This window comes from Adiantum capillus-veneris, chromosome 10 (genome assembly GCF_014529385.1).
Source record: "Adiantum capillus-veneris isolate H3 chromosome 10, ASM1452938v2, whole genome shotgun sequence".
Taxonomy (NCBI): Eukaryota; Viridiplantae; Streptophyta; class Polypodiopsida; order Polypodiales; family Pteridaceae; genus Adiantum; species Adiantum capillus-veneris.
In genome coordinates, this window is record NC_140940.1 from 97,181,462 (window position 1) to 97,207,236 (window position 25,775).

Here is a 25,775-nt window from a genome sequence, read left to right on the forward strand (position 1 = left end):
AGATGAAGCTCATACGCTCTCTCTTTCTCTCTCACACACTATCGATGATAGCTTTGAAACTTATATTATGATAAGAGTCCTTTTTACAAAATGACCTAGGTACCTTATATACTAAGACTACCATAGGTTAAACATAAAATAAAGTTCAAGGGGTAAAATGGCTTTGTATTTACAATCTGGAAGTGCCATTGCACCTGACTTGTGCAAATAGACTAGCTACTTATTACAAATGATGTTTCTAACCATAATCTTTGGCACAAAAACTACAGCTTTGGCATACGTTTATCAAAGGAGTAAAATGATCTCTTGGCTTTGGTTATCTAGGAACGACTATACTAAACTCAATCTTGTACTTTGGTCGTTTTAAAAGGAGTAGCATGTGTGGCATATATATTTTTCCGTGGAAGGATTACAAGGGAGGACTCTGCAAAAATGTTATTAATTTATTTGGCACCATTGATGACTTTTGTCAAGCACTAAGACATTCAGGATTGCAATTTACCTAGTAAAGTGAGTGGCACACTTAAGCAGAGATACATAAAACATAAAAAACAAAGACCTAAGGGACAAATATGGGTTTAAAACACTTGGATCAAAAGGGGTAGTGGCCTTCTGATTGGTGTTTTAGCTTAATAAATAGCTATTAGGTTCTTAAAAATTGGGGTAAATAGTAGCTTTATTTATAACCTACAAACTCACTTGAATCTTAAAGGAGTGATGACCTTTTTTATTACAAGTTAAAAATGAACCTAAAAAGGAACTAAAAAAGAAAATATACCTTGTACTTAAAGCTAAACAAACAACACTATTTGAAGAATTCACATTTACTTTGGATAGTAGGTTTAAGGTTAAAAAAGGTTGTAAGATGGACATGGATAACAATTGATAAGGTCCATCAACACCTGTAAAACATATTCAATGCTAACATATCCGTTGTCTTGTTTGCATGGATGTAGGTGAGGACTCTATCATCTCTTACGATCTTTTTTGCTTTGCTACTATCCGACATTGATTACCTAACCCTTTCTACATTGTAGACAAGAATTTCAAATTACCCTATGAATAAAGTCATTAGAGTGATACCTCATTCGTATATTTATGTACAAAAATAAATCAAAGAAAGAGTCATCTTTTGTACTATTCTTCGTTCCCTCTCTAAAGCCAGTTGTCTTTTGCACTATCTTGTTCTTTTGCGTATAAGTAAATAGTTCAAAAATAGCAACACACACACACACACACACACACACACACACACACACACACACACACACACACACAAGCACACATTAATCCTATTCGATTATCAATAGAAACATACCACACACAAGTTGATTTTTGTTTCTCTTTCCCCAATTTCTTGACCTTCTTGGTTCATTCTTGGCTTGCCCACAAGGGATCTCACTTTTGCAACCCCATGCCTACTCCACTCTCACCCAATGGGATATTCAACATGCACACACACACACACACACACACACACACACACACACACACACACACACACACACACACCCCTTAATTTGGTGGATCAGAGGTAGAGACATTTGCTAGCAGAATCAATTGGAAGAATAATACTAATGTGAGCAGGCAACAATACTTACATACACACATCCATATGTAGTATTCAATGCTCACAAGGTTCTGTACAAATATAATTTAATCCACACTTCTCCTCGAATGGCTGGAGGCTCAATAAAATTGGTTAGATAGGTTCTTTTACCACCTATTTAGAATTGATCTATGATTATTTATATGGTGTTTATTTGGAAATCTATATATGCATTATTTGATATTGGTGTGATTTGGCTAAATATTGTTGATGAGAATCATGAGATGGCCTTCATCTATGGTGTGGAGAACATACTTCTTCTCAAGTGTATTTAACTCACCATTTAGTCATTATCTATTGGTCAAGTCTGTATATTTATTTTTTCCATTCAATTTCAATCTTTTGCTCAAGATCTTGAGGTGGAAATGTACCTACATGTAAATGGAATTCCTTGATTATCCACTCTGCACAATATACAAAGAATACATCTTGTTTTTTCTTTCCTAAGCCTTAAAATTGCCATGAAGGGTCTAAAAAGAGACATGGTAGTCACTGGTTGTTTTGAGAAACAACCTGCTTTATGATTGAATATGCTACCCAATTTGTGTTGTGCTTGTTTGCAGAGCCCCCCATTTTTTATATATTCTATCATGGTAATCAAGTCTTAGATTATGAAAATGGCACCTTAATGGTAAATAAAGAAAATGGCCTCATCTTGTCAGACATTGATAATTGGGAACCTTTTGAAAGGAGTTTGTTGTTAAGACACATATGGTTTATGATAAGTATAGGTAGCAAATCGAGTTTAAAACACACACATACACAACGGCCTTATGAAAATAAAATAGTCAAGAATTACTCCTTGTGAACTTGTAACAACTTCAATTGCCTTTATATTTGCATCATCAACTCAAATTAAGGCTCAATACCTTATAACTCATGTTTATGCAAAACAATTCAACAATTTTACCTTCTATGCTCTTGCACCCTCTATGCTATAGATTTTGAACTATTTTTATGCGCTATTGTGTTTGCTTCAGCCCTTGCGCTGCAAAACTAGCACTGCAAAACCTCTATACACCAATTATGTATTGGCTAGACCACATAGCTACATGTATGTGACTACATCCGAGTATGTGTGTGTGTGTGTGTGTGTGTGTGTGTATGTGTTTGTATGTGCCCGCACTTGAGTGTGCACAATTTTTTGAAAGTTGTGCTTGTGTGTGTGACACACAGACACAGACACACACACACACAAACACACACAAAGAGAGAGAGAGAGAGAGAGAGAGAGAGAGAGAGAGAGAGAGAGAGAGAGAGAGAGAGAGAGAGAAAGAGAATAGTGCTTAGCATTATGTTACTACCTCAGTATCGTGAAATTGTGCCTCAGCTTTGTGTGTGTACTTACAATGCTCGTGAAGAGCCTTTCAAACTAAAATCATGCCAGCTTACTGGTCATACCCCATTAAACTACATTCGGTGGACTTTGTTGTTTTCTGTCGTAAAATATCCAAAAACTTGTGCTCACTGAGTTCTTTGTATTCGATGGGTGCATTGTATATTTCCTCCCACTAACCACCTTATTAGTATCCACCTTCCAAAAAACCTGAGGAATCCCAATCCTCGAGCGAGTACTTCTGAGCGAACAAGAAACCGAGCAAGCATAAACAATGAGAAAGATTAGATCAAGATCTCAATAGTTACTCTACAGAGTATAGTGTAGCAAAGTAACCATGTTGCATCTCAAATAGTCTCAAAAAAAAGAGCCATACTCTTCCTTTAAAGTGTTCACACACATTAAAATAGTCTCAAACAAAAGAGCCATACTCTTCCTTTAATGTGTTCACACACACATTGATACACAGTCATATCCTTGCTTCTGAACCATCTTGCTGAGCATATTCCAAAACTCTATTTGTGCAAACTTATTCTCCATGGTAAATTCACATGTTGCAATTGTCATAAGTTCGTGTACAAATAGATCAAAAGATGGTAACTCAGATGCCACATGTCCATTATAATGCATAGGTAGCTCTTGAACTTGAATGATATCCTTTGCTTGCTTGAGTGCCATTTGTAGGATGCTTTGTGAAGAAGGCATTGCATGTAGTATACCAACTACTCTGGAGGGACCATTTGACTATTACTAGTGTGTCCTTCATTCAAATGCCTTGTGTGCTTTCAATAGCAATGCGAACCTTCCAGAATTTACATTGGCCATGATTGAGAAGGAAGATTTGTTCACCACTAGCAAGTTCAGTAGCCTTTATCTTCACCTGCTCTCCCATTAGAGTTAATGGATGCAAATTGAATGCATTAGTTATTTCATAATGTTATATCACAAAAGAGAAAGAAAGTTCATAGATGCTATTGTCAAACATAAGAAAAATCTTGCTGCCACATTGTCGTCCATAAATGGTTATGTGCCTAGCCATGGTTGGTTGTAGGATGAGGAATTTCAAACTCCAAGCAAACCTTTTCGAGCAATATAGAAGAAGCAAAACCCCACAAGATACATAGAACTTAAATCATAATAGAAACATTTAGCATCAAATTACATATTACAATCTCTCTATCATTGTCTCTAAATGTTTAGAGCGTTCCTTATGGAGACTTTAATCATCCACCCTTATATTAACTCCTTGATTATCCAAGGTTATGCTCCCTCCTCTGAATCACAGTTTGTGGCCATCAATATTCAAGCCATTGTAGATGCTTGGACAAGTAAAATTGTGTGTGTGTGTGTGTGTGTGTGTGTGCGTACAATGTTGTGGAGGGGGAAGGAGGGTTTCTCAATACATAATATTATGGCAAGTGCTTGTAGGGAAGTTAAACAAGAAGTAGATTTGGTAGATCGTATTGGTAGGTTGGAGCCAATATGAACAATGTGTATGTGCAATCTTTGGTGCTAGATTGTATCTTATTGAAATTGGAGATAAACTTTTTTGGGTGAGTGAATCCATTTTGTCTAGCTCGCAGAGCTCGCAAAAAAGATCTTTCAGCGTATAATCATGACACTTGAGAAACAAAGAGGAAAAGGAAAATATCCTTCACATCACATGTATCATGAAAAGAATATTTTTCATGGACTACGAACTCTTTTAGAGTTTTCATGGTGAGTTGCAAAAGAGGAGGCCCCAATCACAAGGACTTTGTGGCCAAGGGTGGGAGAGGTGATGAAGATCATAAGGTACTGTCGACATGAACGATAATCATCACTTGCATGAAACAGCTTGGCAATCACCTCTTATGCAATGCCTTGGCAATCACCTTGGCCCTATCTTTTGGCGAGAACAAAGGTGAAGAGTTTGGATGTGTGTGTGTGTGTGTGTGTGAGAGAGAGAGAGAGAGAGAGAGAGAGAGAGAGAGAGAGAGAGAGAGAGAGAGAGAGAGAGAATGAGGTTCTTCTTCCATAGTTGTGGGATCACAGCCGAGGAATCTTTTCTCAAAAACCAGCCTTTCTAGTCGTGCGTAAAAAATTGATATTTCAGCAATCCCTACCTCCACCTTCTTCTAGAGTTCCACAAAACTGGGTCTGGTTCCGCCACTAGGCAACGAGCTCTACATGGAAGGGGTATGCATGCTCTCAACCAATATAGCCAATTACTCTCTCTCTCTCTCTCTCTCTCTCTCTCTCTCTCTCTCTCTCTCTCTCTCTCTCTCTCTCTCTCTCTCTCTCTCTCTCTCACACACACACACACACACACACACACACAGACTCAGTGCCGCCTCTATAAGTCACTGACAGTGCTCAGAAAAAACATAGGTTTAGTGTAACAGAAACCTAGGTTTAGTGTAACCCCACCTACAAATTTTGAGATTTACCTATGAAGTTTTATAGTTAAAGGTGAGAAAACCTCCAAAATTTGAAAAAAATAAATGTAAATTGATGTAAAGACCTTCAGATTTAGTCAATTTACCTCTATTGTTTCTAACATGTAGGTTTGACAAGTTTTTGGAAAAAAGTTTTTTTCAAGCATTGGTCAATCACTCTCAGTGGCCGAGTTTCATGAATTTTCAGTGTCGTGTCTCTTGCTCACTAGCAGGGCTTCTCTCTGTCATGCACTCTTAGAGTCTCAGAAGCAAGTCAGACTCTCTCTATCTCTCTCTCTCTCTCTCTCTCTCTCTCTCTCTCTCTCTCTCTCCTCTCTCTCTCTCTCTCTCTCTCTCTCTCTCTCTCTGAAAAACCTTTAGAAAGACATTTCCAAAACATCAAATACAAGCCTGTCCAAAAGACTCAAAAGTCCCTCAACGTCCATCCAATTGATGGCTGCAACCACAGTGGCAATGCTCATAGCATGCGTCTTCTAAGAGTTCTACAATAGAAGTCAATATTCATGAGCCTTCTTCCTCTCCTGGCTTATGCACTAATTAGACACCTCTTCACTTTCTAACAACAGGAACACTGGTACGCTAATTCTGGTTCTGCATATCCTCATTGCGTCTAAACCTCTGTGGTGGCTCCCGAACTCTTCTTGCTATGCGGGATCTCTCATGGACAACGTGAGAGTGAATGGCACATGAAACGCAGTATTGCATTTTGGCGTAAAGCTTGGGAAGTGTGTACCCATCATAAATGCATCCTGCACATCTCGCACAAGAGCTTGTTCAACAATGGTCCTTACAAGAAATCGCTTGATATCCTTGTCCTTGGGCACACATCACCCATAGCTAGAGCACCTGATGGGGTTGGTGTGGCCTCTTCCGTGCTTGTTATGTCCACCATTATGATGGTTGACCATCATGACTGCTTATGCCACAACTGCTTCTACTTCCTCTTGGGCGTGGATCTCTCTCTCTCTAAAAAATCAACTCTCTCAAAGAGCGCATGCGGGCACACAAGGGTCTCTCTCTCTCTCTCTCTCTCTCTCTCTCTCTCTCTCTCTCTCTCTCTCTCTCTCTCTCTCTCTCTCTCCCCCTCTCTCTTAAAAAACTCAACTCTATCAAAGAGAGCAAGGGTTTTTCTGTGTCTCTCTCTATCTCTCTCTTTTTTTGAGAAAATAGTTCAAAATTTTTTGAAAACTGAAAATTTCTACTAGTATTTCGGTTTACATCTTTATAGGGCGGGACCTTGATCAAGAGCATTGCAAGCCGCGTGGTAGTCTTAAGCTCCAGGGGCAGCCTCGGCACCAGCGCTGCCGCTGTGAGAGGAGCGATGAAGGGAGAAGCCGGCGAAGTCGCGCGCCTTGCATCACATCCCATTAGCCACGTTCTGGATGCAGAATCGGGCGTTGTCCAGCTGCTGGGAAATGTCAGGGTGTCTACCCACGACACCACAGAAACAGCCGCTATGGCTACCCCTCCGGCTATGAGGGCGCCTGCTGTGCACATCGCCATCAAGAAGCCTACGGGCACCAGCACTGGGCCTAACAGCAGCAGCAGCGGTGCCATCACTTCCAGCACCACCACCACCACGCCCGCCCCCACTAGGAGCATCACAAACCCTACCACCTGACTCGACGTTGGCTTGTGCTTCTGTAGGTGTTGCATCAGCTTCCGTGTCTTCTTCTCCACTTGCTCTTGCGCTTCAGCTGCTGCCATCTCCCACTGTGCTCAGCTGCGGCAAGATTTTCTACTCTAAAGCCGGCCCCCTTAGAAATATAACGCTGCAGGTAATTCTTAATTCTCTCTCTCTCTCTCTCTCTCTCTCTCTCTCTCTCTCTCTAAAAACTCAAAAAACTCAACTCTCTCAAAGAGCGCACGCCGGCGCGCGCTCTTTGAGAGTTGAGTTTTTTGAGAGAGAGAGAGAGAGAGAGAGAGAGAGAGAGAGAGAGAGAGAGAGAGAGAGAGAGAGAGAGAGAGAGAGAGAGAGAGAGAGAGAGAGAGAGAGAGAGAGAGAGAGAGAGAGAGAGAGAGAGAGAGAGAGAGAGAGAGAGAGAGAGAGAGAGAGAGAGAGAGAGACCTCTAGTATCTCCCCTGCTAGCCGCCATGGCCGCGTTTGAGAGTAAATACACAGCTGAGCTTATTGCCACTGCCAAATACATTGCGACCCCTAGCAAGGGCATCCTGGCAGCCGATGAGAGCACAGGGACTATTGGGAAGCGTTTGGCAAGTATACATGTGGAGAATGTAGAGTCAAACAGGCAAGCTCTCTAGGAGATTCTTTTTACTGTCCCAGATGCCCTCCAGTACTACCTTTGTGGTGTCATTCTCTTTGAGGAAACCCTCTATCAGAAAATAGCGAGTGGCAATCCATTTGTGGAGTAGTCCCCAAAATCAAGGTAGATAAGGGCACTGTCGACCTTGCAGACACTGATGGTGAGACAACCACTCAGGGACTAGACAGCCTTGCCCAACGCTGCCAGCAATATTATAATGTTGGAGCTCAATTTGCAAAGTGGAGAGCTGTGCTCAAGAATATTGATCCAATTGAGCCGTCTCCTCTTGCCATACTTGAGAATGCAAATGGGTTGGCTCGCTATGACATCATATGCCAAGAGAATGGTCTAGTCCCCATTCTTGAGCCTAAGATTCTTGTGGATGGGCCCCATGATATTAAGAAATGTGCTGCCGTGACGGAGATTGTGCTTTTTGCTGCTGTCTACAAGGCTTTGAGCGATCATCATGTACTCTTGGAGGGCACCTTGTTGAAGCCAAACATGGTTACTCCTCGCTCTAAAGTGCCAAAGACAACCGCTTAGGAGATAGCCAAATACGCAGTACAAGCACTTCAAAGGACGGTTCCTCCTGTTGTTCCTGGTGTCATATTCTTGTCCGGCGGTCAAAGTGAGGAAGAAGCAACTTTGAATTTGAATGCCATGAATGAGCTGGATACCAAGAAGCTATGGCCACTTTCTTTCTCATTTGGATGAGCATTACAAGCCAGCACTTGGAAGACTTGGGCTGGAAAGAAGGAAAACATTCCTGCAGCACAAGCTGCTTTGCTTGCCCGATGCAAGGCCAACTCTAAGGCTGTCCTTGGCAAGTATGCTGGAGATGCTACTAAGAGCGTTGGCACTGATGAATCGCTTCATGTTGCCAACTACAAGTATTAGCTCTCCTATGCTTGAGCTATTGAGTTTTGATTACAATGATGTTTCATGTTCTGTAATAATGTTTAGGTGCGGGGATGGCTGCAGAACGAAGCAAATGGGCTATTTTTCTGAGGTTTATGTAACGGGCATCTTTATCAGAATTTTATTTAGCTACCATTTATTCCTAGTAGAGAGAGAGAGAGAGAGAGAGAGAGAGAGAGAGAGAGAGAGAGAGAGAGAGAGAGAGAGAGAGAGAGAGAGAGAGAGAGAGAGAGAGAGAGGGCAACACAGGGTTGCGGAAGCGGAAGCGGAAGCGGAAGCAGCAGAAAGAAAGGAGAGGAAACCAACAGAGATGCCGCTTAAATTGGATCCCTCGCAGATAGTGGAAGGGACGACATCGACCTTGGCTTGACAATAACGAGCAGGCCCTTTCACTCCATGGCAGTCTCCTTGGCAATGTCCTCTCCTACCTTCTTGGGTGACAAACCCAGAGGCCCAATCTTGGGCGCCAATGAAAAGGTAGCTCCAACCTCCCCTCCTGTTAAACGAACAAAAACCACCTCCTCATATTCTTGCTACCCTTGCTTTATCAGCCTTGCATCTTCATCATGGGTGAAAAACAGGCATCACTCAGCTTCATGTCTACCGTCTACTGGAGTTTCCGAGTGGCTCCCTTAATGGTGATGCTGAACTGGAGCAGGACTAGAACTAGGGGAGCAATTAGCGCCGCTTCTCTTGTGATCAAAGCCCTCAAGGAGCCCGAGCGCGATAGGAAGAAGATGAATGCAATGCTACTGCTGTTGCTCCTCGCGGGACTCAAATAGTAGCTAAACATGCTATAATCCTTGCTCAAGAATGAGTGTTGCTATGGTGGGCTCCTGTGCTCTGGTGTGAACACGGCCTTTGAAGACAGCTGGAGTTGCTTATGATTAGTGCTAAGGGCCTTGTTAATCCGCTCTGAGTTTTGTGCAACAATTATCTCTCTTCCTAATCTTGAAGAGGGCGAGCTCTGACATTAGATTCCTGCCCACAATGATGAAGCCCACTGACAGAAAGCCCATTGAGAGAAACAACAGAGATGCCATCGTTTTCATTTATGACATTGTTGTACAACAGATGCTCCTCATGATTGCTAGATACTTGCATAATTGCATTGTCAAAATTCCTCTTATTAATCTGACCATGCAAGCCACTGCAGCACTCGATTGCCTTTTTCTTCGTCGTCTGCTTTCCCCTCAGTCCTAGCATTGGCGACAGGGTTTCGCTCCATGCTAGTGTGCCCCATGAGCTCTTAGCTGGTTTTTGACCTGCAGATTCCTCTTCCTTCTCCTTATACATTTAAGAACATCAAGCATAATGGAAACATTTCTCTTGATGATGTGATCGAGATAGCCCATGTGATGCATCCCCGTTCAATGGCAAAGGAGCTTGCTGGCACAGTAAAGGAAATTTTGGGTACTGCGTTTTTGTGGGTTCTCTGTGGATGGTAGGGATCCCAAGGATTTGAAAACAAAGATTGCCGATGGGGATGTTGAGATTCCAGAGAATTAGCTAATTAATTAATCTTAGGTAGGTGCCTCTCTGGAATGTAGCGTTGCTAAAGTAAGTTTTACTTTGTGGTATTGCTGCTGGGTTTTTCTCGCAAATCATTTTTGGACAAATGTTAGCTTGTTATACTTCTAATGAGTGTATGTTCAGCGTGTCAAAGAGAGAGAGAGAGAGAGAGAGAGAGAGAGAGAGAGAGAGAGAGAGAGAGAGAGAGAGAGAGAGAGAGAGAGAGAGAGAGAGAGAGAGAGAGAGAGAGCACCGGCTCACATGCTTTAGACAGTGTTCGAGAAAAATGAATTTTACAAACATCCATAGAGAAAATTTCTCAAAACAATCGCTTTTTTTACAATTGAACTCTATTTTCTTGAATTTTCAAACCGGATTTTATCCTTCTTTCCCTCCCTTCAATTGGTTGTTTTGAGTTTTCAATAAGCTCTTAGCACTATATTTTAGCGGACTTGAAATCTAAAAATTGAAAGAGATGCAAACTTTTTCAAAGAGTTTTGTGTGTGTGTGTGTGTGAGAGAGAGAGAGAGAGAGAGAGAGAGAGAGAGAGAGAGAGAGAGATCTAAGCATCTTCTATCACTTATTAGCGCTCTTCCTAGTGGACATACATGGTAGCTCTTGGTTTGGCAAGTCTCTATCATCTGCAAAAAATGCAATGTCCATACGATGCAACCCTTTCCCTCAACCAACTAGCAAGATTTCCGTACCACCTTGTCTTAAGCAGACACAAACTCAAAAGAGATTGAAATTTTCCGCAAACAAATTATGGCCTTCTAGACATCTGCTAGATTTTTCCAAACAATAATCCAAAATGGAAAGGAGTCGCATCTTCCATCTTTGTGAACTAAGCTGTTCAATTTATCTATATTTAAATTTTCAAAAAAACATATTTTTGCTAGCAATGGTGACACATGTATAAGGACGACTAGATTTGTATAATCATGATTGGGGAGCAATGGTGCTGACATTTAGTGTTTGGGTTTAGAGAAAGCTCTCTCTCTCTCTCTCTCTCTCTCTCTCTCTCTCTCTCTCTCTCTCTCTCTCTGATATCTCTTTTTAGAAAAGAAGTATATATATACGTGAGAAACTCACTTGATAACTTTGCTCGGTTTTGAGCTTGCTTGGATAAGTTCGCTCGATGTTTGGTAGAACTCAAAAAACCTTTATGTATTCTATAAAAATACAAAAAAAGTTGAGACTTTGATAATTTGACTACCAAATCTTATTTAACTTGCCAAATAAGCTAAAGTTCCAAACAACCATACTCCAAAGATTCATTGGACATGGGAACATCAGGTTTACAACTAGTAAATTCATTATAAAACCCTTGACCTACAACTGGTTGACCTACAACCAAAATAACCAATTCCTTGGCTTATAATCGGAATTATGGCCAGACACAAAACTTTTTTACAGCAGCCATGCCTTACAATCATAAATATGACCAAACATTATTTAGGTAAGAGCCATTGTCCTAGGTGATGCCTGTGTGTGTGTGTGTGTGTGTGTGTGTGTGTGTGTGTGTGTGTGGCCCTCCCCCATCCTTGAGGAAAGGTACACTTGGTGGAGGATAGGCTACCAAGTGGACCTATCCCCCACCACTTCTGCATATTAGTGTACTAGTATCATACCTAATTCTTGAAAATTGGTTGGTTCCAATAAATTGTGTAATGCAAGTAACAATTCTTTCCCTTCTCTTAAAACCACTTGATACATACAAGTAAAATCCTATAAACTTATAGATACTCATACATAAAAACCCATGACAAAACTCCATGGAGTACAATTGGGATAATGATAAATAATCCTTGACAAAATTCCTAAGTGGTTATTCCCAAAACAACTAGGGGATCTTGCCAGATTATTAAAAAAACCATGCCATACACTAAGGAATATGACAAAAAATCCTTTACAAATCAAACTATGACCAAAAGCCCTCCTTGAAGTAACCTCAACACGATATTCTTATTTCAAAAAACACAAATGGGGGTGTTTTCCATTATCCACCATGATGGTTATGTCTACTCTTCACCAATAAACGTGGTTGTCTATATTTGGCATTAAAGGTTGTCAGTTGTGAAAAAATGTGGTTGTGTAACTTATTGTACAATGGTGTGTGTTCTTGGCTTTTAATGTGATATATGTGTCCCCTTTTCTTCCATATTATTAGTAAATGGAGTGTGTGTGTGTGTGTGTGTGTGTGGCCCTCCCCCATCCTTGAGGGGAGGTACACTTGGTGGAGGATAGGCCACCAAGTGGACCTATCCCCCACCAATTTTGTATTCCAATGTATTTATATCATATCTAATTCCTGAAATCTGATTGGTTTCAATAAATTGTGTAATACAAGTAATAATGATTTCCCTCTTGAAATTATTTGATACAAACATCTGGATAACTTTATTCAAATCTGTAGTAGCATAAGAAACATGTGATGCGTTATACAAAATGGGAAGAACTTGTGATATGCATACCTTGTATGCCATATGTTTAGGGAAATTACTAGCTGCATGGATAAAAGAAATATTGGGGCATGGTTATTAACCTTTATTCCACGATGTGCTTGTAACAAAGTGCCCATCAAATGGTTCAAGTAATTGGATATGTGTATTCAAATAGGTAGTGGCATGTTCTTTATGTGTAGTTTTTATACCCATGATATCAAATGGGTAGATAGTAAAGGGATCTTCAAGGGACAAGGGCTGCTAATGATTCAAGCATCGTATAACAAAGCGGTTATTTTCAGAAACCAAGTCATCCATGTACCTCCACGAATGTAAGAATGATTTAAGCATATTACATTTTTTGAGCCGTGATAATTTCTTAATGTATTCAATCTCAAATGGAGCCAAAAATAGATTACAGCACAACGGGGTACAACTATATCCCATTGGGATGCATTTAACTTGTTGAAAAACTTATGTCTCCAACTTGGTGAAGCAATTGTCAAGAAGGAATTCATTGATGTTATAAAGAAACTCAAAAGTCCAAATGACCTCTCTCTTTTTCTTGGTGAGTGCGACACATCCACGACCCTTTTTGAAACCTTTGAAGCCCAAATTTTCAATTAGCTTAGCGATGTGCATTGAAACCTTGATTAACCCATGTGTTTCTTTATGTAAAATATATTTATAGCAAGTAGTAGTGTCGAACGATCAAATATGTGTAAGGTGTTTTGGAATGTCTACAAGGAAATCATATTGGTTGTTAATCCACCAATATCATGTATCCCAAAAAATGTGTGTGTCGTTTATGAATATCCCCCATGTATTCCATCAATCCCTTCTATAGCCCTCTTAACATCTTGGTTATGAAGTGTGTGGTCGGTGTGAAGATGCAATTAGGTGCATTGGTTATCCATGTATAGTCCATTTTTTGTATCTTGAAGCTCCCCATGTAGTATGAGATGGACATGCACATGGGTTTTTCCATCCCAAATTCTTGTGTAATTGAACTTACTGCTTGGAAAATTTATGTTCATTCTTGTTCATTGGTGTGAACTCAAGGAATTCTAATATTTTCTTGGACGTCAATCTGATAAGTCTTTTACAAATAAAGATTGGTGTTTGGGCATAGACTTATCTAAACCATAGATAAAAATGAATTTTAAAAAAATATTGAATTTTATTCATTAAATCTCTGTTTTTGAACAAAGGAATTTGGTTTTTTTTGTGAAATAAAAATTTCCATTTAAATATTTTAGTAATGCCTTCTTGGATATATTTATAATATGCATTTTTATCTTCCAGTCCAAGAATATGACAAAGAAATTTCTATCCTTTAGAGACTACTAGATTGGGATTTATCGGGACAGGGGGATGGCTACCCAAGTTTCAATGCTTTGAGAACCCCTTCTAACACAGGTGCAAGAACCCAATTTTTTTTCACTCTCAATCCCTAGAAACTTCAATGAAGCTCAAGCTTTTAGAAAAGGATGAACACATGCACATCAAACCAGTTTTCATAGTTAATCATCGGAATTACAACAGACAAAGGAGATTCCAGTATCTCTCTTAATCTTCTTGGCCCAAACATAAAGACTATGCGCTACTGGTAAAAAATCTTCCTGTCCACGTGAACATTTATCTGGATTCTTTGTGCAAAATGAAAAGGAGTGAACTGAGGTCCGTCGTGATTATAAGGCCAACCACGAAGCTCCCAAGAAAGTACACTTGACCCATTACCCTCTAGTTTTGCCATAATTTCAGTGTCATAACAACATAAGTGGCTCAAAAGACCAAAAAACTAGGCATCACAACTTGGAAAATTTTTGGCAGAGTTTCCTCAGAATTAGAGCAGTAAAAACCCATTATATAGACTGTATAAGTATGCATAACCTGTCGACAATGGCACCCAAGCATCAAGTAGGAATCACTAGTACATAGCCTATGACAAGGTCATGAAAAGGGTGCTCCAGCCACCTATATCACCAAAAGGATATCACACTTGAGAACCCCCCAGCTCAATAAAACCTCACCACGACCCTCTCACGAAGGTTTATGCAAATATCATATAGTCAAGTCTCAGAAATGACTATCTTCCAGACCAAGTCTCAAAAATGACTGGGACTGCCAAATAAAAACAAGTATGGCTCCACAAAGGCGTACAATGGTAGTATCTGTAAGTAACGTACAATATTAGACAATGCGCTCAAACAGGCACCAAATGATACATACACACGGCAACTGCAAGTGACTCCCACTTGCCAGTATATCACTCTACTCTAGCTACCTGTACCTGTGTGAATCACCTGTACCTGTACCCTGTAATCTGTAATCCCGAAGCTGAAGGTACTCAAAGAAGACCCTCAGTGGGGGCACAAAAGAATGTGAGCGGGATGGAAACACACACAACGCCTCTATAATCACGTGACACACACTCTTGGGATAGTACACACACACACACACACTATGGGGCACCACTTGGATTACACAACCCACCTGACTAAGACAAGGAACACACCATTGGAGTGAGAGGAGAGAGACTATCCATTTTCCCACTCAACACACACACACTCACACACACACAAATCAGCTCAAAAGAGAAATATTTTTGATGCGTAGATACAATTGAGCTTGGGCCGCCACCAATGGGACAAATAGCTCACACCATATGGATGCAATATGCCAGATACAATCACAAATTTGAGCAGACGCTTCGCTCACAGGACAAAATTAGACAGCCAAAGAAACAAGAAAATAGTGAGTAATTTGGCAAAATGGACAGCACCATTGTATCCAAAATGGCCAAAAACCCCACTCTACAATATCAAAGTGCTTAAATCCGAGCTCAAATGAGCAGTTTGGCCAAAACAGACTCCAAAAACAACAAAAATTGAGTAGCTTCTCTTCATCCTCTTCTCTCCATGTTTTTCTAGGTTTTTTTTCAGGTTTTTAGTGTCCACACTTCACTTTATCCCTTGGGCACCTTTGGCCTTTTGATTGACCTCAAACGGACACCGAACATGCCAAAAAATGGCCTCATAGTGCGTTTTTGTTACCCTTCTGCATCCATCCGCACACCTGGCACTTAACTTTTCCCAATAATTCATCCCTTTTTATAAGCTTTGGACCCGCAATCACGTGAAGTGGCCCCCAAATATAGTTCTCACGATGACCTTTCTGCATAATTCATCACAAGAAAACATCCCCGTTGTGTCCTCAATACCCACGTACAAGTCCTGATCCCATTCGACCTCCTGACGCCACTGGATGTCATCTGACACACTTGCTTACCTCATGGCATGGGCCCACTCATAGCTTCCTCGAGAAATTTTACGCTCCACCAACTCCTCATTATTATAGAAAAACACACAGATACTAGTGATAATGAAAATCGATGTACTATGTACACAATGTCCTACTTGTACACATGTGGGCCCCAAGTAACCACCTGGATTTGGACAATGGGAAATTCTTTATTTGATGCACCATGCATGTGTATGTACATATGTGAAATCACTTCTTCCAAAGAACTCCTAACAACATATCTAAATGGGTACCTAAAGGGTTGATGAAGATGCCATCTGTGTTTACTGCGTTAAAAAGTGTATGTAGGATTAATTTCCCCAAGACGCGCTCTGCGGCCACTTTTAACACACCACCAAGTGTGTGTGTGTGTGTATGGATAATTTGATGCAACCAGTGCCTAAAGAGTAACATTAATACTCAGCTGCCTTTATATTTGCATTGCCAACTCATATTAAGGCTATTTCAATACCTTATAACTCATGTTTATGCAAAACAATTTAACAATTTTATCGTTTGTATGCTCCTGTGCTCTGTATGCTACAGATTTTGGATTGTTTTGGTGCGCTACTACGTTTGCTTCAGCCCTTGCACTATAGAACTAACGCTACAAATTCAAAACTTTTTTTGTGTGCTATTGTGTTTGCTTCAGTCCTTGCACTGCAAAACCTCTTTATGCCAATTATGTATTGGTTGGCCCATGCAACTGCATGTATGTGTGTGTGCGTGTGCGCATGCGCATGTGTGTGTGTGTGTGTGTGTGTGTGTGTGTGTGTGTGTGTGTGTGTGTGTGTGTGTGTGTGTGTGTGTGTGTGTGTGTGTTGATGTATTCAACTAGATATGTATACACAAAAGAATATAACGTTCAAAAGACAACTAGATTTTGATAATTGGGCAAAGATTTGTACAAAAATGACTCAATATTGATTCATTTAAGTACAACATAGTAAGAATGAGGCATCATTCTAGTGATTTTATACAAAGGTAATAGAGATGTTGAGGTCATCTTGGTTGAATCATCAAGGGTCTTCAAAGTCGGACTGCAGCATGCTAAACCTTTTCAAGTCAAGATAGAATTCTCACCTGCATCCATATAGTCAAGACGACATATATATTAGACTTGGCTATGTATGGCAGGCTTCAAAGAACCTATCAATTGTTATCCATGTCAAACTTCAAAATTATTAGATTAGCTACTGTCCTAAGTATTAAAGTAATTTACAAATCTCAAGTATTTTCCACATTTTAGTAATCCTACCAAAATTGTATTGTATGGTCTTATAAACTGATTTTTATAGTAACCATTTACTGTAAAACAATGTCAACCCATCCATAAGTTAACCAAAAATTGTATGCACTACTTTGTTTTGTTACTACAACATAATGTATGGATCAAAACTTGTATGCAATGCTTTCTTTTGTAATACAACCTAATGTATGGACCAAAGTCGAGCCCTTCAAATAATGGGACAAGAACTTTATTCTCATAGTAGCATCCAAATGATCTAACTTTTAAAGTAATTATTTACTGTATCAAAGAGTTCTAACCTATTGAATAATCCCTAAGCTAAACCAAAACCTGTAGGTATAACTTCAAAATGATTAGAGAAGCTTTGTATAGTAACACCAATCATTTTGTATGGATCAAAGTCAAGCCCTTCAAATAGTGGAACCAAAACCTACTCAATAAGAGAGAGTATTCCAAAGTCAGTAACCTGGAGTATTAAAACCCAACAACAAGAAGTAGAGATCAAAACAAATTAGGTTCAACTAATGCAAATCCAGCAAGCTTGGTTATCAAGAACCATCAACAACAATAATTCCAAAAAAATCGGTCAATCCAATCCAGGGATTAATCTTCCCAAGTTAAGTACAACATATGAGATTGATACCAGCCACCAAGTCAACACTCAATCTAGTCAATATCTAAGTTTTAGTGTCAGCAAAAGAGTATACTTGAATTAGATCATTCATTGTTTGTGTAACTTTTAATGCACTAATAACTTGTGTGTAGTGGAAAATGATAACATAGCGAGCATTTCATTAAGAGCAAGCTCCTAATGAGCATAGAGAGAGTACTCAGTTTGAGAAAGCAACATAGCAATTTACACCTAGCTAGTTTGGCATAGACAAAACTTGAAAAGATAGAGAAATAGAACAATTGACAACATTTGAGGACCGTATTTACATGGAGCCGGTCCCCCCTCCAAAAAGCCTTTGTATTATAGCTTCTCCCATCAAAGGAGACTTTTGAACAATACAATCTCTGTGTTCCTTGACCAAACTCGTTGGTGCAATGAAGATGGAAGCTTCATGCACCAAATTATGCTTGAAAAACACACCTAGGGTCCCTAGCCTCAGTCCCAAGACCTCACACACCTTCAAAAATGGTGAGAGCTAGCAGGGAATGAGGAAATATTGAGAGGAAGAAGATGTATCATACAAGAAAAAAGTATTCTCCTCACATAATCACTCTAATAGCATAGCTTAGCTTAGTAATTAGCATGGTAGAGGAGATGAGCATGCGATTGAAGCTTAGCTCTTGGTTGGATTTGCATTCCATAGCCAAGAGTTGTTAGTGTAGGCCTCTACTTCTCAATGCTTGGAGAAGGAGATGGAGTTCTTGCTCAACACATGAGTTGTGTGTGGAAAAGTTGGTTAGACTAAAAATGCCAACTCTCTCTCTACTTGGTCAACCCCTCTTCCAAAAAGCTCTTGCTGGCTTCCCTTTGGCTCTTGCAGAGCTTTTCCAATAACAATTTAGAAGCATAATTGATAGCCTTGTGACATGTGTCCCCCGTTCCCCTTTTGTGAGAGCTTAAGGTAATTAAATAATTTATTTAAACTCTCATTGGACCTTTTAGTCTTCTGGCCAATAGGAATCAAGCAAGCCATTGGTCTGTTGGATGCTCATTAGACCCCTTGGTTCTTTTATCAAGAATTTTTAGATTGATTAGACTAATTTTACTCTAGCTTAATTCTCATTGGTCCACCTCGATGGCCATCCAACAGGATTTGAGGGGAGACTGGGGGCAATTGGGCTAGGAGCCTGCCATGTGTCCATTCTTCCCTTTGGGGAGAGCTTGGGAGTGTGTGTGTGTGTGTGTGTGTGTTCCCTATCATTAGGGCTTGCCCCTTCCTTCCTAGGGATGTGGGAAGAATTTTTAGTCTTCCCATAACCATCCAATTTTTCCCCACCTTTAGACATTGGGCTTTTTAATTAAATTTAGGAACTTTAGCCTACAGAAGTCTTAATGGAGCTGAACCTTAGGTATTTTAAGCTCCATTGATGCACATTGCTCTTTTACAGATTGTCCCCGTTTGGATCCCTATTTTCTTTCCTTTCGATCCCTACCAAGGCCGGTCTAGCAGCCTTACCAATATTCTAGCTTTTACTCCCCTAGTACCTCCCCATATTAAATGATCAGTTTAACATTGAGAAAATCATTTGGGAGAATTAGATATTAGTTTTGATGAAATCACCTCTCTCTTGAGCCATGGTCGTCCTCAACTACAAGGTAGAAAAGATAAAGCCTAGTCATTAGTCCGTTTGCTAGTAGGTAGAGGATCCCTATTTTACCCTATGACACCGTTCTAGAATGGATGACTAGTCCATTTGGTGCTTGAGAGCCCTAGCTACCGCAAGCATGTCTGCACATTAGTCTGTATAACTCTTTTACAATAGAGTCACAACTTACAAGCTCTACTTGGTGTTTGGGAGACGTCGTCTCCACAAACATGATCCTAAGCATGCATACATTTTAACATTTGTGCACAATAAAGAAAAAGAGAGCCTTATAATACAAAAACATTGTTCATTTATACATATTCACATTTGCTTACTCTAGGGAATCATTGTAAGCATTGACAAGGTTTAGGTTATCCTTTAATCGTATGCCTTGCATCCATCTAGCATCTTCAAAAGGATAATTTTTAATACCTTGTCTTCATGTCAGAGAATGGACCTCGATCTTTGGTGGGTCTTCAATGGTTGCTTCTTGAGGTCCTCGATCTTTGGTGGGTCTTCAATGGTTGCTTCTTGAGGTGGCTCTCCTTTGAAGGCTTTAGTAGGCTCACATGGAAAGCATTGTGTATGAGCCAATGGTTGGGAAACTTGAGTTGATAGGTCAGCTCATTGATTGGCCTAAGAACCTAAAAGGGACCATAGTACCTTTTTGCTAACTTAGCATAGTACTTTTGATGTCCCGTAGGATTCTTACCTGTTGTGTGCCTTAATCAAGCCTTGGGAAACTTACGCAAGACCCAATCATTTTGTTTAAAGTTTAGAGCTCTTTTGTGCTTATCAAAAATAACTTTTTGCCTTTGCTGAGAGATAGAAATAGCATCCTTAATCTTTTGGAAAGATTCTTGTAGATCTCGGCTATATTCATCTGCAACGAAGATCTTCCCATGTACCTTGAGTAGCAGGGGACTTTTGCTCGGGGGGTTCACTATGTGTGAAGTTACCATATCACGTGCTTTCAAGACATGTTTGTAAAACCCCTTATCTATGAATTTTGTTAAGAATATAATGTACCCTTTTCTTTTAAAATTTGTAATTTTTTTTTTCAAATTTGAAAAAATAATACCCTTATGTATATATATTTCTGTAAGTTTTAAGAACTTTAAATACCCTTCTGGTGAACTCACGTGATAGGTTACATTTTTATTAGGTGACCTCCCCGGGGACTTTTGATCTTCCCTCTATCAGCTCAAAAGGTGCTTTTCCCGTGGAAGTATGTACATTGTTATTGTAAGCATACTCCACTAAAGGTAAGTACTTCTCCCATTGGGACTTTTGATCTACTTCTGTGACATAAGCTTTTAGTAGATCAAGAATTGTTAGGTTAGATATTTCACTTTGGCCATCCATTTGCGAGTGATAGGCCGAAGGGAAGTTTATCCTTGTACTTAAATTCTCAAAGAGACCCTTCCAAAAATTACTGTCATTCTAGGATCTCTATCCGATAGTATGGATATTGGCAAGCCGTGGTACTTGAAGATTTGTAATATAAAGAAGGTTGCCATTTGATGGGCCTTGATAGTCACAGGTATAAAATGTGCTTGTTTGCTAAACCTGTCCACTATCGTCCATATTCATGTATTCCCATGGATAGACTTGGGCAATCCAAAGATAAAATCCATGGATATGCTCTCCCATGGTGAATTAGGGATTGGCAAAGGTTGAAGCAATCCAGGTTGCTTCCCTCTAGCAAACTTCGTCTTTTGGCATACCACACATTTTGAAACATACTCTTGTATGTTTGCTTTCATGGAAGGCCAATAGAACTATGTTTCTATCCCTTTTAGGGTAGACTGAATCCCTCTATGCCCCGTATAAGGAGGAGCATACATTAATTTCTCACATAGTGAGTTAGTAACGCATAGTCTGTTGCCATAGAGGAGATAACCATCTTGTAAGGTAAATGGTTCTTCCTTCTTCCCTAGTGCAAGGGCTGAAATCACATCTTTAAAATTGGGATCGATAGCGTACTCATCTATCATAGAAGATAAATCATTGTGAGTTGCTATGGATACCGCATTCACTCTCTGTCGTCTTGAGAGTGCATCAGCTACTTGATTATGTGCCAACAATGTGAGCAATCTGAAAATAAAATTGCAAGAGGAAATTTGCCCACCTCATTTGTTTGTCAGAGAGCTTGGTCTGTGTCATGAAGTACTTAAGGCTTTGGTGATCCGTTTGCAGAATGAAGGGAGTCCCCAATAAATAGTGCTTCCACGAGTCTAGAGCATGTAGAATTGCTAAGAGTTCCTTTTCATATATATTTAGAGCTTTCTCAACAGGGTCGAGCCTTTGACTTTCATAGGCTACGGCATGCCCTTCTTGGAGCAAAACAGCTCCAAGGAAATCACCACAAGTGTTGCATTGGACCTCAAATGGCTTTGAGAGATCCAATAGTGTAAGCATAGGTTGAGAGATAAGCTTTTCTTTAAGCATTTTGAAATCATTGTTCACCTTGATGGACCATATGTACCTAACGTTTTTCTTTGTTAGGTCATGTAATGGTCCCGCAATTTGTGAGAAATTTCCTATGAAGCATCTATAGTATGCACACATACCTATAAAGCTTCTTAGTTTATGCAGATTCCTTGGATTAGGCCATCCTTTTATTACCTCTAGCTTGGATCCATTTGGTTGCCATCTTGAGAGATAATGTGACCTAAATACTGAATCTCTTGTAAGAAAAATTAACTTTTCTTTTGATTAATATAAAGTTTATTCTCTCGTAAAACTTGAAATATTACCTGGAGGTGTTGCTTGTGTTTGTCTAATGAATTAGAGTAGATGATTATATCATCAAAGTACCTCCAGTAAAGCTTTGGTAAGGCCTGGATAGCTTCTCCATCATGCGGTTAAATGTAGCTGGTGCATTGGTCTTGGTCAAGCCAAAAGGCATGAAAATGTACTCGTAAAGACCAAATGTAGTGCGAAATGCGGTCTTTACAATGTATTGATCAACTATCGTTACTTGATGGTAGCCAATTTTTAGGTCAATCCTATTGAAGTATGTCAACCCCTATAGCTTGTCAAATAGGTCTTCTACCCGTGGAACGGGAAACCTATTCTTGATAGTGATCCTATTTAGTGCTCTATAGTTGACACACATATGATATGTGCCATCTTTCTTTTGCACTAATAACACTGGTGAACAAAATGGATATGAGATAGGCCTAACCATGCCTTTCTCAACCAGCTCATTCACTTGCCACATATCTCCTCTTGTTAAGCTTGAGAAACTTGATAAGGAGGTTTATTAGGTGGTGAGCTTCCTGGAAGAAATTCAATTGCATGGTCGTCATCCACTCGTTTGGGAGTTAACTCACAAGGGATGTCATCACTAAAAACATCTTGGAATCCCGTGAGGAAATTGCATAACTCTAATTCCTTTTGATTGCTTATATCTTCTTTTGCTAAACTATCAGGTTCATTTTGAGAATCTTTAACAAAAACCATGTACACAAAAATAGAGCTCTTTATTGACTTATTGAAAGCTTGCTTATGTACAATGGGTATGGTGCTACCCAACTCCTTAGCATCTATGTACATATCTTTTTTCCTATACCTAAAGTAGATTTGTCTTTTAGGGAATTTAACATTGACAGCCATGTGATCAAACCATGGTGCCCCTAGGATTACATCCTCGTATTTGAGAGGAGAGATGAAGAAATCCTCCTTGTCCACATAGATTTGGACATGGATCCTCAATTTCCCAATTAAGGGAGTGACTGGGGCTTCTTTTCCCTTGAAAGCACCATCGGCAGGTAGGACATCTCCCATCTCATAGGCTTGGATACCTAGCTTGGTGGCCAACTCTGTGGATATGAAATTGTGAGTAGTACCAGGGTCAAAGAGAATGAAAGCATCATGTTCTCTTACCTTTCCCCAAGCACGACATAGAGGAAATCCTTTGTGATGAGCATCCTCTTCTTGAATTTCAACCAAGGTAGCTAGGAGGCTCATTACGTGTATTCTTGTGGGGGCAAGCACGATAGGCATGCCCTTTCTCCCCACACTTGAAACAATGGTTATCTTTTTGAGAACGCTCTAGCTCTTAAAGAGAGAGTTTATTTTTTCCTTTATAAACCCCCTTCTCCTTGGCTTTGTTGTTGTTGGCATTGCCTTTGGGAGACTTTTGGACACTGTCCTTCCCCTTAGGCTCATGACGGTCCTTGTTTTCCATGGGCTTAAGATTTCTCATAGCCCCTTGTTGGAAGTTGATTCTAGAAGCCACCATAGTATGGTGTACAACCCCAGATATGGTGCAAGGACTTTGAGAGTTAACATACTCCGCCATATCCTCAGATAACCCCGCACAAAATTGTTGTTTTTGCTCTCCAAAATACATCTTTTTGTAGACAGTGGCTTTGAGATGTAAATCCCAAAAATTATCTACATATTTGTGAATAGATTCATAGTAGGGAGAATGCTTCAAGCTTCTCCATTTGGTGAGTACTTTGTCTTTGGTGTCGCTAGCCAAAAACTGCTTCATGATGGAAGCTCTTAATGCTTTCCATGTTTGTGGAGCTTCACCGTTTGCCCATAGGCTAGACCACCATTGCTTGGTAGACTTTTGAAAATTCATAGCTACATGACGTAGCTTAGAGGACTCCATGAAGCCCTCATCTCCAAACTCCGCATCAAATTGTTGGATAAAGGCCAAGACTTTGTTTGTAGCACCAAAGGTGCCATCCTAGGTAAGGAAAGAGATGTTCTTTCCTCCCTCTTTGAACTTTTTGAGCTCGGACAGTATTTTCCAAGCACCATAGGATTTCCTATGGCCTCTTTGCTTGGGTGGTTTGAGAGCTGCACCATCACTTTCTTCAAAAGAGGAAGAGAATGAGGAGGATGGAGAAGAGGGTGACCTCTTTCTCACCTTTTTCTTCTCTTGTTTTCTCTCTTCCCTCTTTGAATTATGGTGAAGAGGAGTATGCGATGGTCTTCTTCATTTAGGGGGTGTTGGAGAGCGTTTTTCCTGCTGTCTTTGTGGAGCCATCTCCACCAAGGTGGCAGGAGACTCGCTTCTTTCACGTTCTTTCGGTGGAGGCTCTACTGTTGAAACTTGGGTTCTCCTTTGAGATGGAGATGCCTCATTGAGTAGTAAGTTTTTGAGCCCTTCATACAAATCCTCATCTTCTTCCCTTATCCAAGAGAGTCCTTTTTTGGAAGTCTCACCAGGAGCCTTTCTAGGTACTCTTTCTTCTTGGTGGGGAGTTTGGAGAATACCATGGGTGCGCAATTGTTGTAGCACTTCACCTTGGAGGCATGGATTGCCCAGGGCTTGTTGAAGCCTAGAAACAAGATAGTTTACAATCATAGGGGCATCATTAGTTGCTCTTTCATTAGCAAAATCAAAGCTATCAAAATTCATTTCAATCTCTTTTCCTTTGTCAGTCATACTAGCAAATTTTACATGAAAATTTTTACTTGTACTTTGGCACTTCAAGCCCTAGTTGCTACTCCTCTTTAGCTTCAAAGATAAGCACTCAAGCATCTATACCCGTGGCTCAAATATTATTAATTGCAAGGAATAGAAGAGAGGGTCTAATAGAGCCAAGACAACACCGGTTCCTATCAAGCTTCTACTAGCTCAATAATGGTTAAGCCATCTAAGCAAGCCCCGTAGGACTCCATTATAAAGACCATAGCTCTCAACAGTATCCTCGTTAACTCCATAAAGTAGGTGTGTTTCAAGGATGAAAAATCCCTATTCTACTTATTCTTTTGCAATTAATAACACCAACCATTCGTAGCAAACTTGAGGACCTCTCTTCTTGAGCAAGAAAAGAGAAACCAATAGCTCTGATACCAGTGTAACTTTTAATGCACTAGTAACTTGTGTGTAGCGGAAAATGATAGCATAGTGAGAATTTCATTAAGAACAAGTTCTTAATGAGCATAGAGGGAGTACTTAGTTTGAGAGAGCAACATAGAAATTTACACCTAGCTAGTTTGGCATAGACAATACTTGAAAAGATAGATAAATAGAACAATTGACAACAATTGAGGACCTGATTTACATGGAGCTGGTCCCCCCTCCAAAAAGGCTTTGTATTATAGCTTCTCCCATCAAACACGACTTTTGCACAATACAATCTCTGTGTTCCTTGACAAAACTCGTTGGTGCAATGAATATGGAAGATTCATGCACCAAATTATGCTTGAAAAACACACCTAGTGTCCCTAGCCTCAGTCCCAAGACCTCGCACACCTTCAAAAATTGTGAGAGATAGTAGGGAATGAGGAAATACCGAGAGGAATAAGATGTATCTTACAAGAAAGAAGTATTCTCCTCAAATAATCACTCTAATAGAATAGCTTAGCTTAGTAATTAGCATGGTAGAGGAGATGAGCATGCCATTGAAGCTTAGCTCTTGGTTGGATTTGCATTCCATAGCCAAGAGTTGTTGGTGTAGGCCTCTACTTCTCAA

The 25,775-nt window shown here is 40.0% G+C and overlaps 1 protein-coding gene and 2 pseudogenes across 1 annotated transcript; 2 read left to right on the forward strand and 1 right to left on the reverse strand.

Annotated features, from left to right (window-relative positions):
• The first annotated feature begins 6,704 nt into the window (after positions 1-6,704).
• Positions 6,705-6,919, forward strand: LOC147449312 (uncharacterized; annotated as a pseudogene).
• Positions 6,920-7,477: 558 nt separating this feature from the next.
• LOC147449313 (fructose-bisphosphate aldolase 5, cytosolic pseudogene) lies at positions 7,478-8,544 on the forward strand (annotated as a pseudogene).
• Positions 8,545-9,510: 966 nt separating this feature from the next.
• LOC147449314 (uncharacterized) lies at positions 9,511-9,861 on the reverse strand. Its single transcript, XM_086522594.1, has one exon. The coding sequence runs from the start codon at positions 9,859-9,861 to the stop codon at positions 9,511-9,513; it is 351 nt and encodes a 116-aa protein (XP_086378720.1).
• Positions 9,862-25,775: the final 15,914 nt, after the last annotated feature.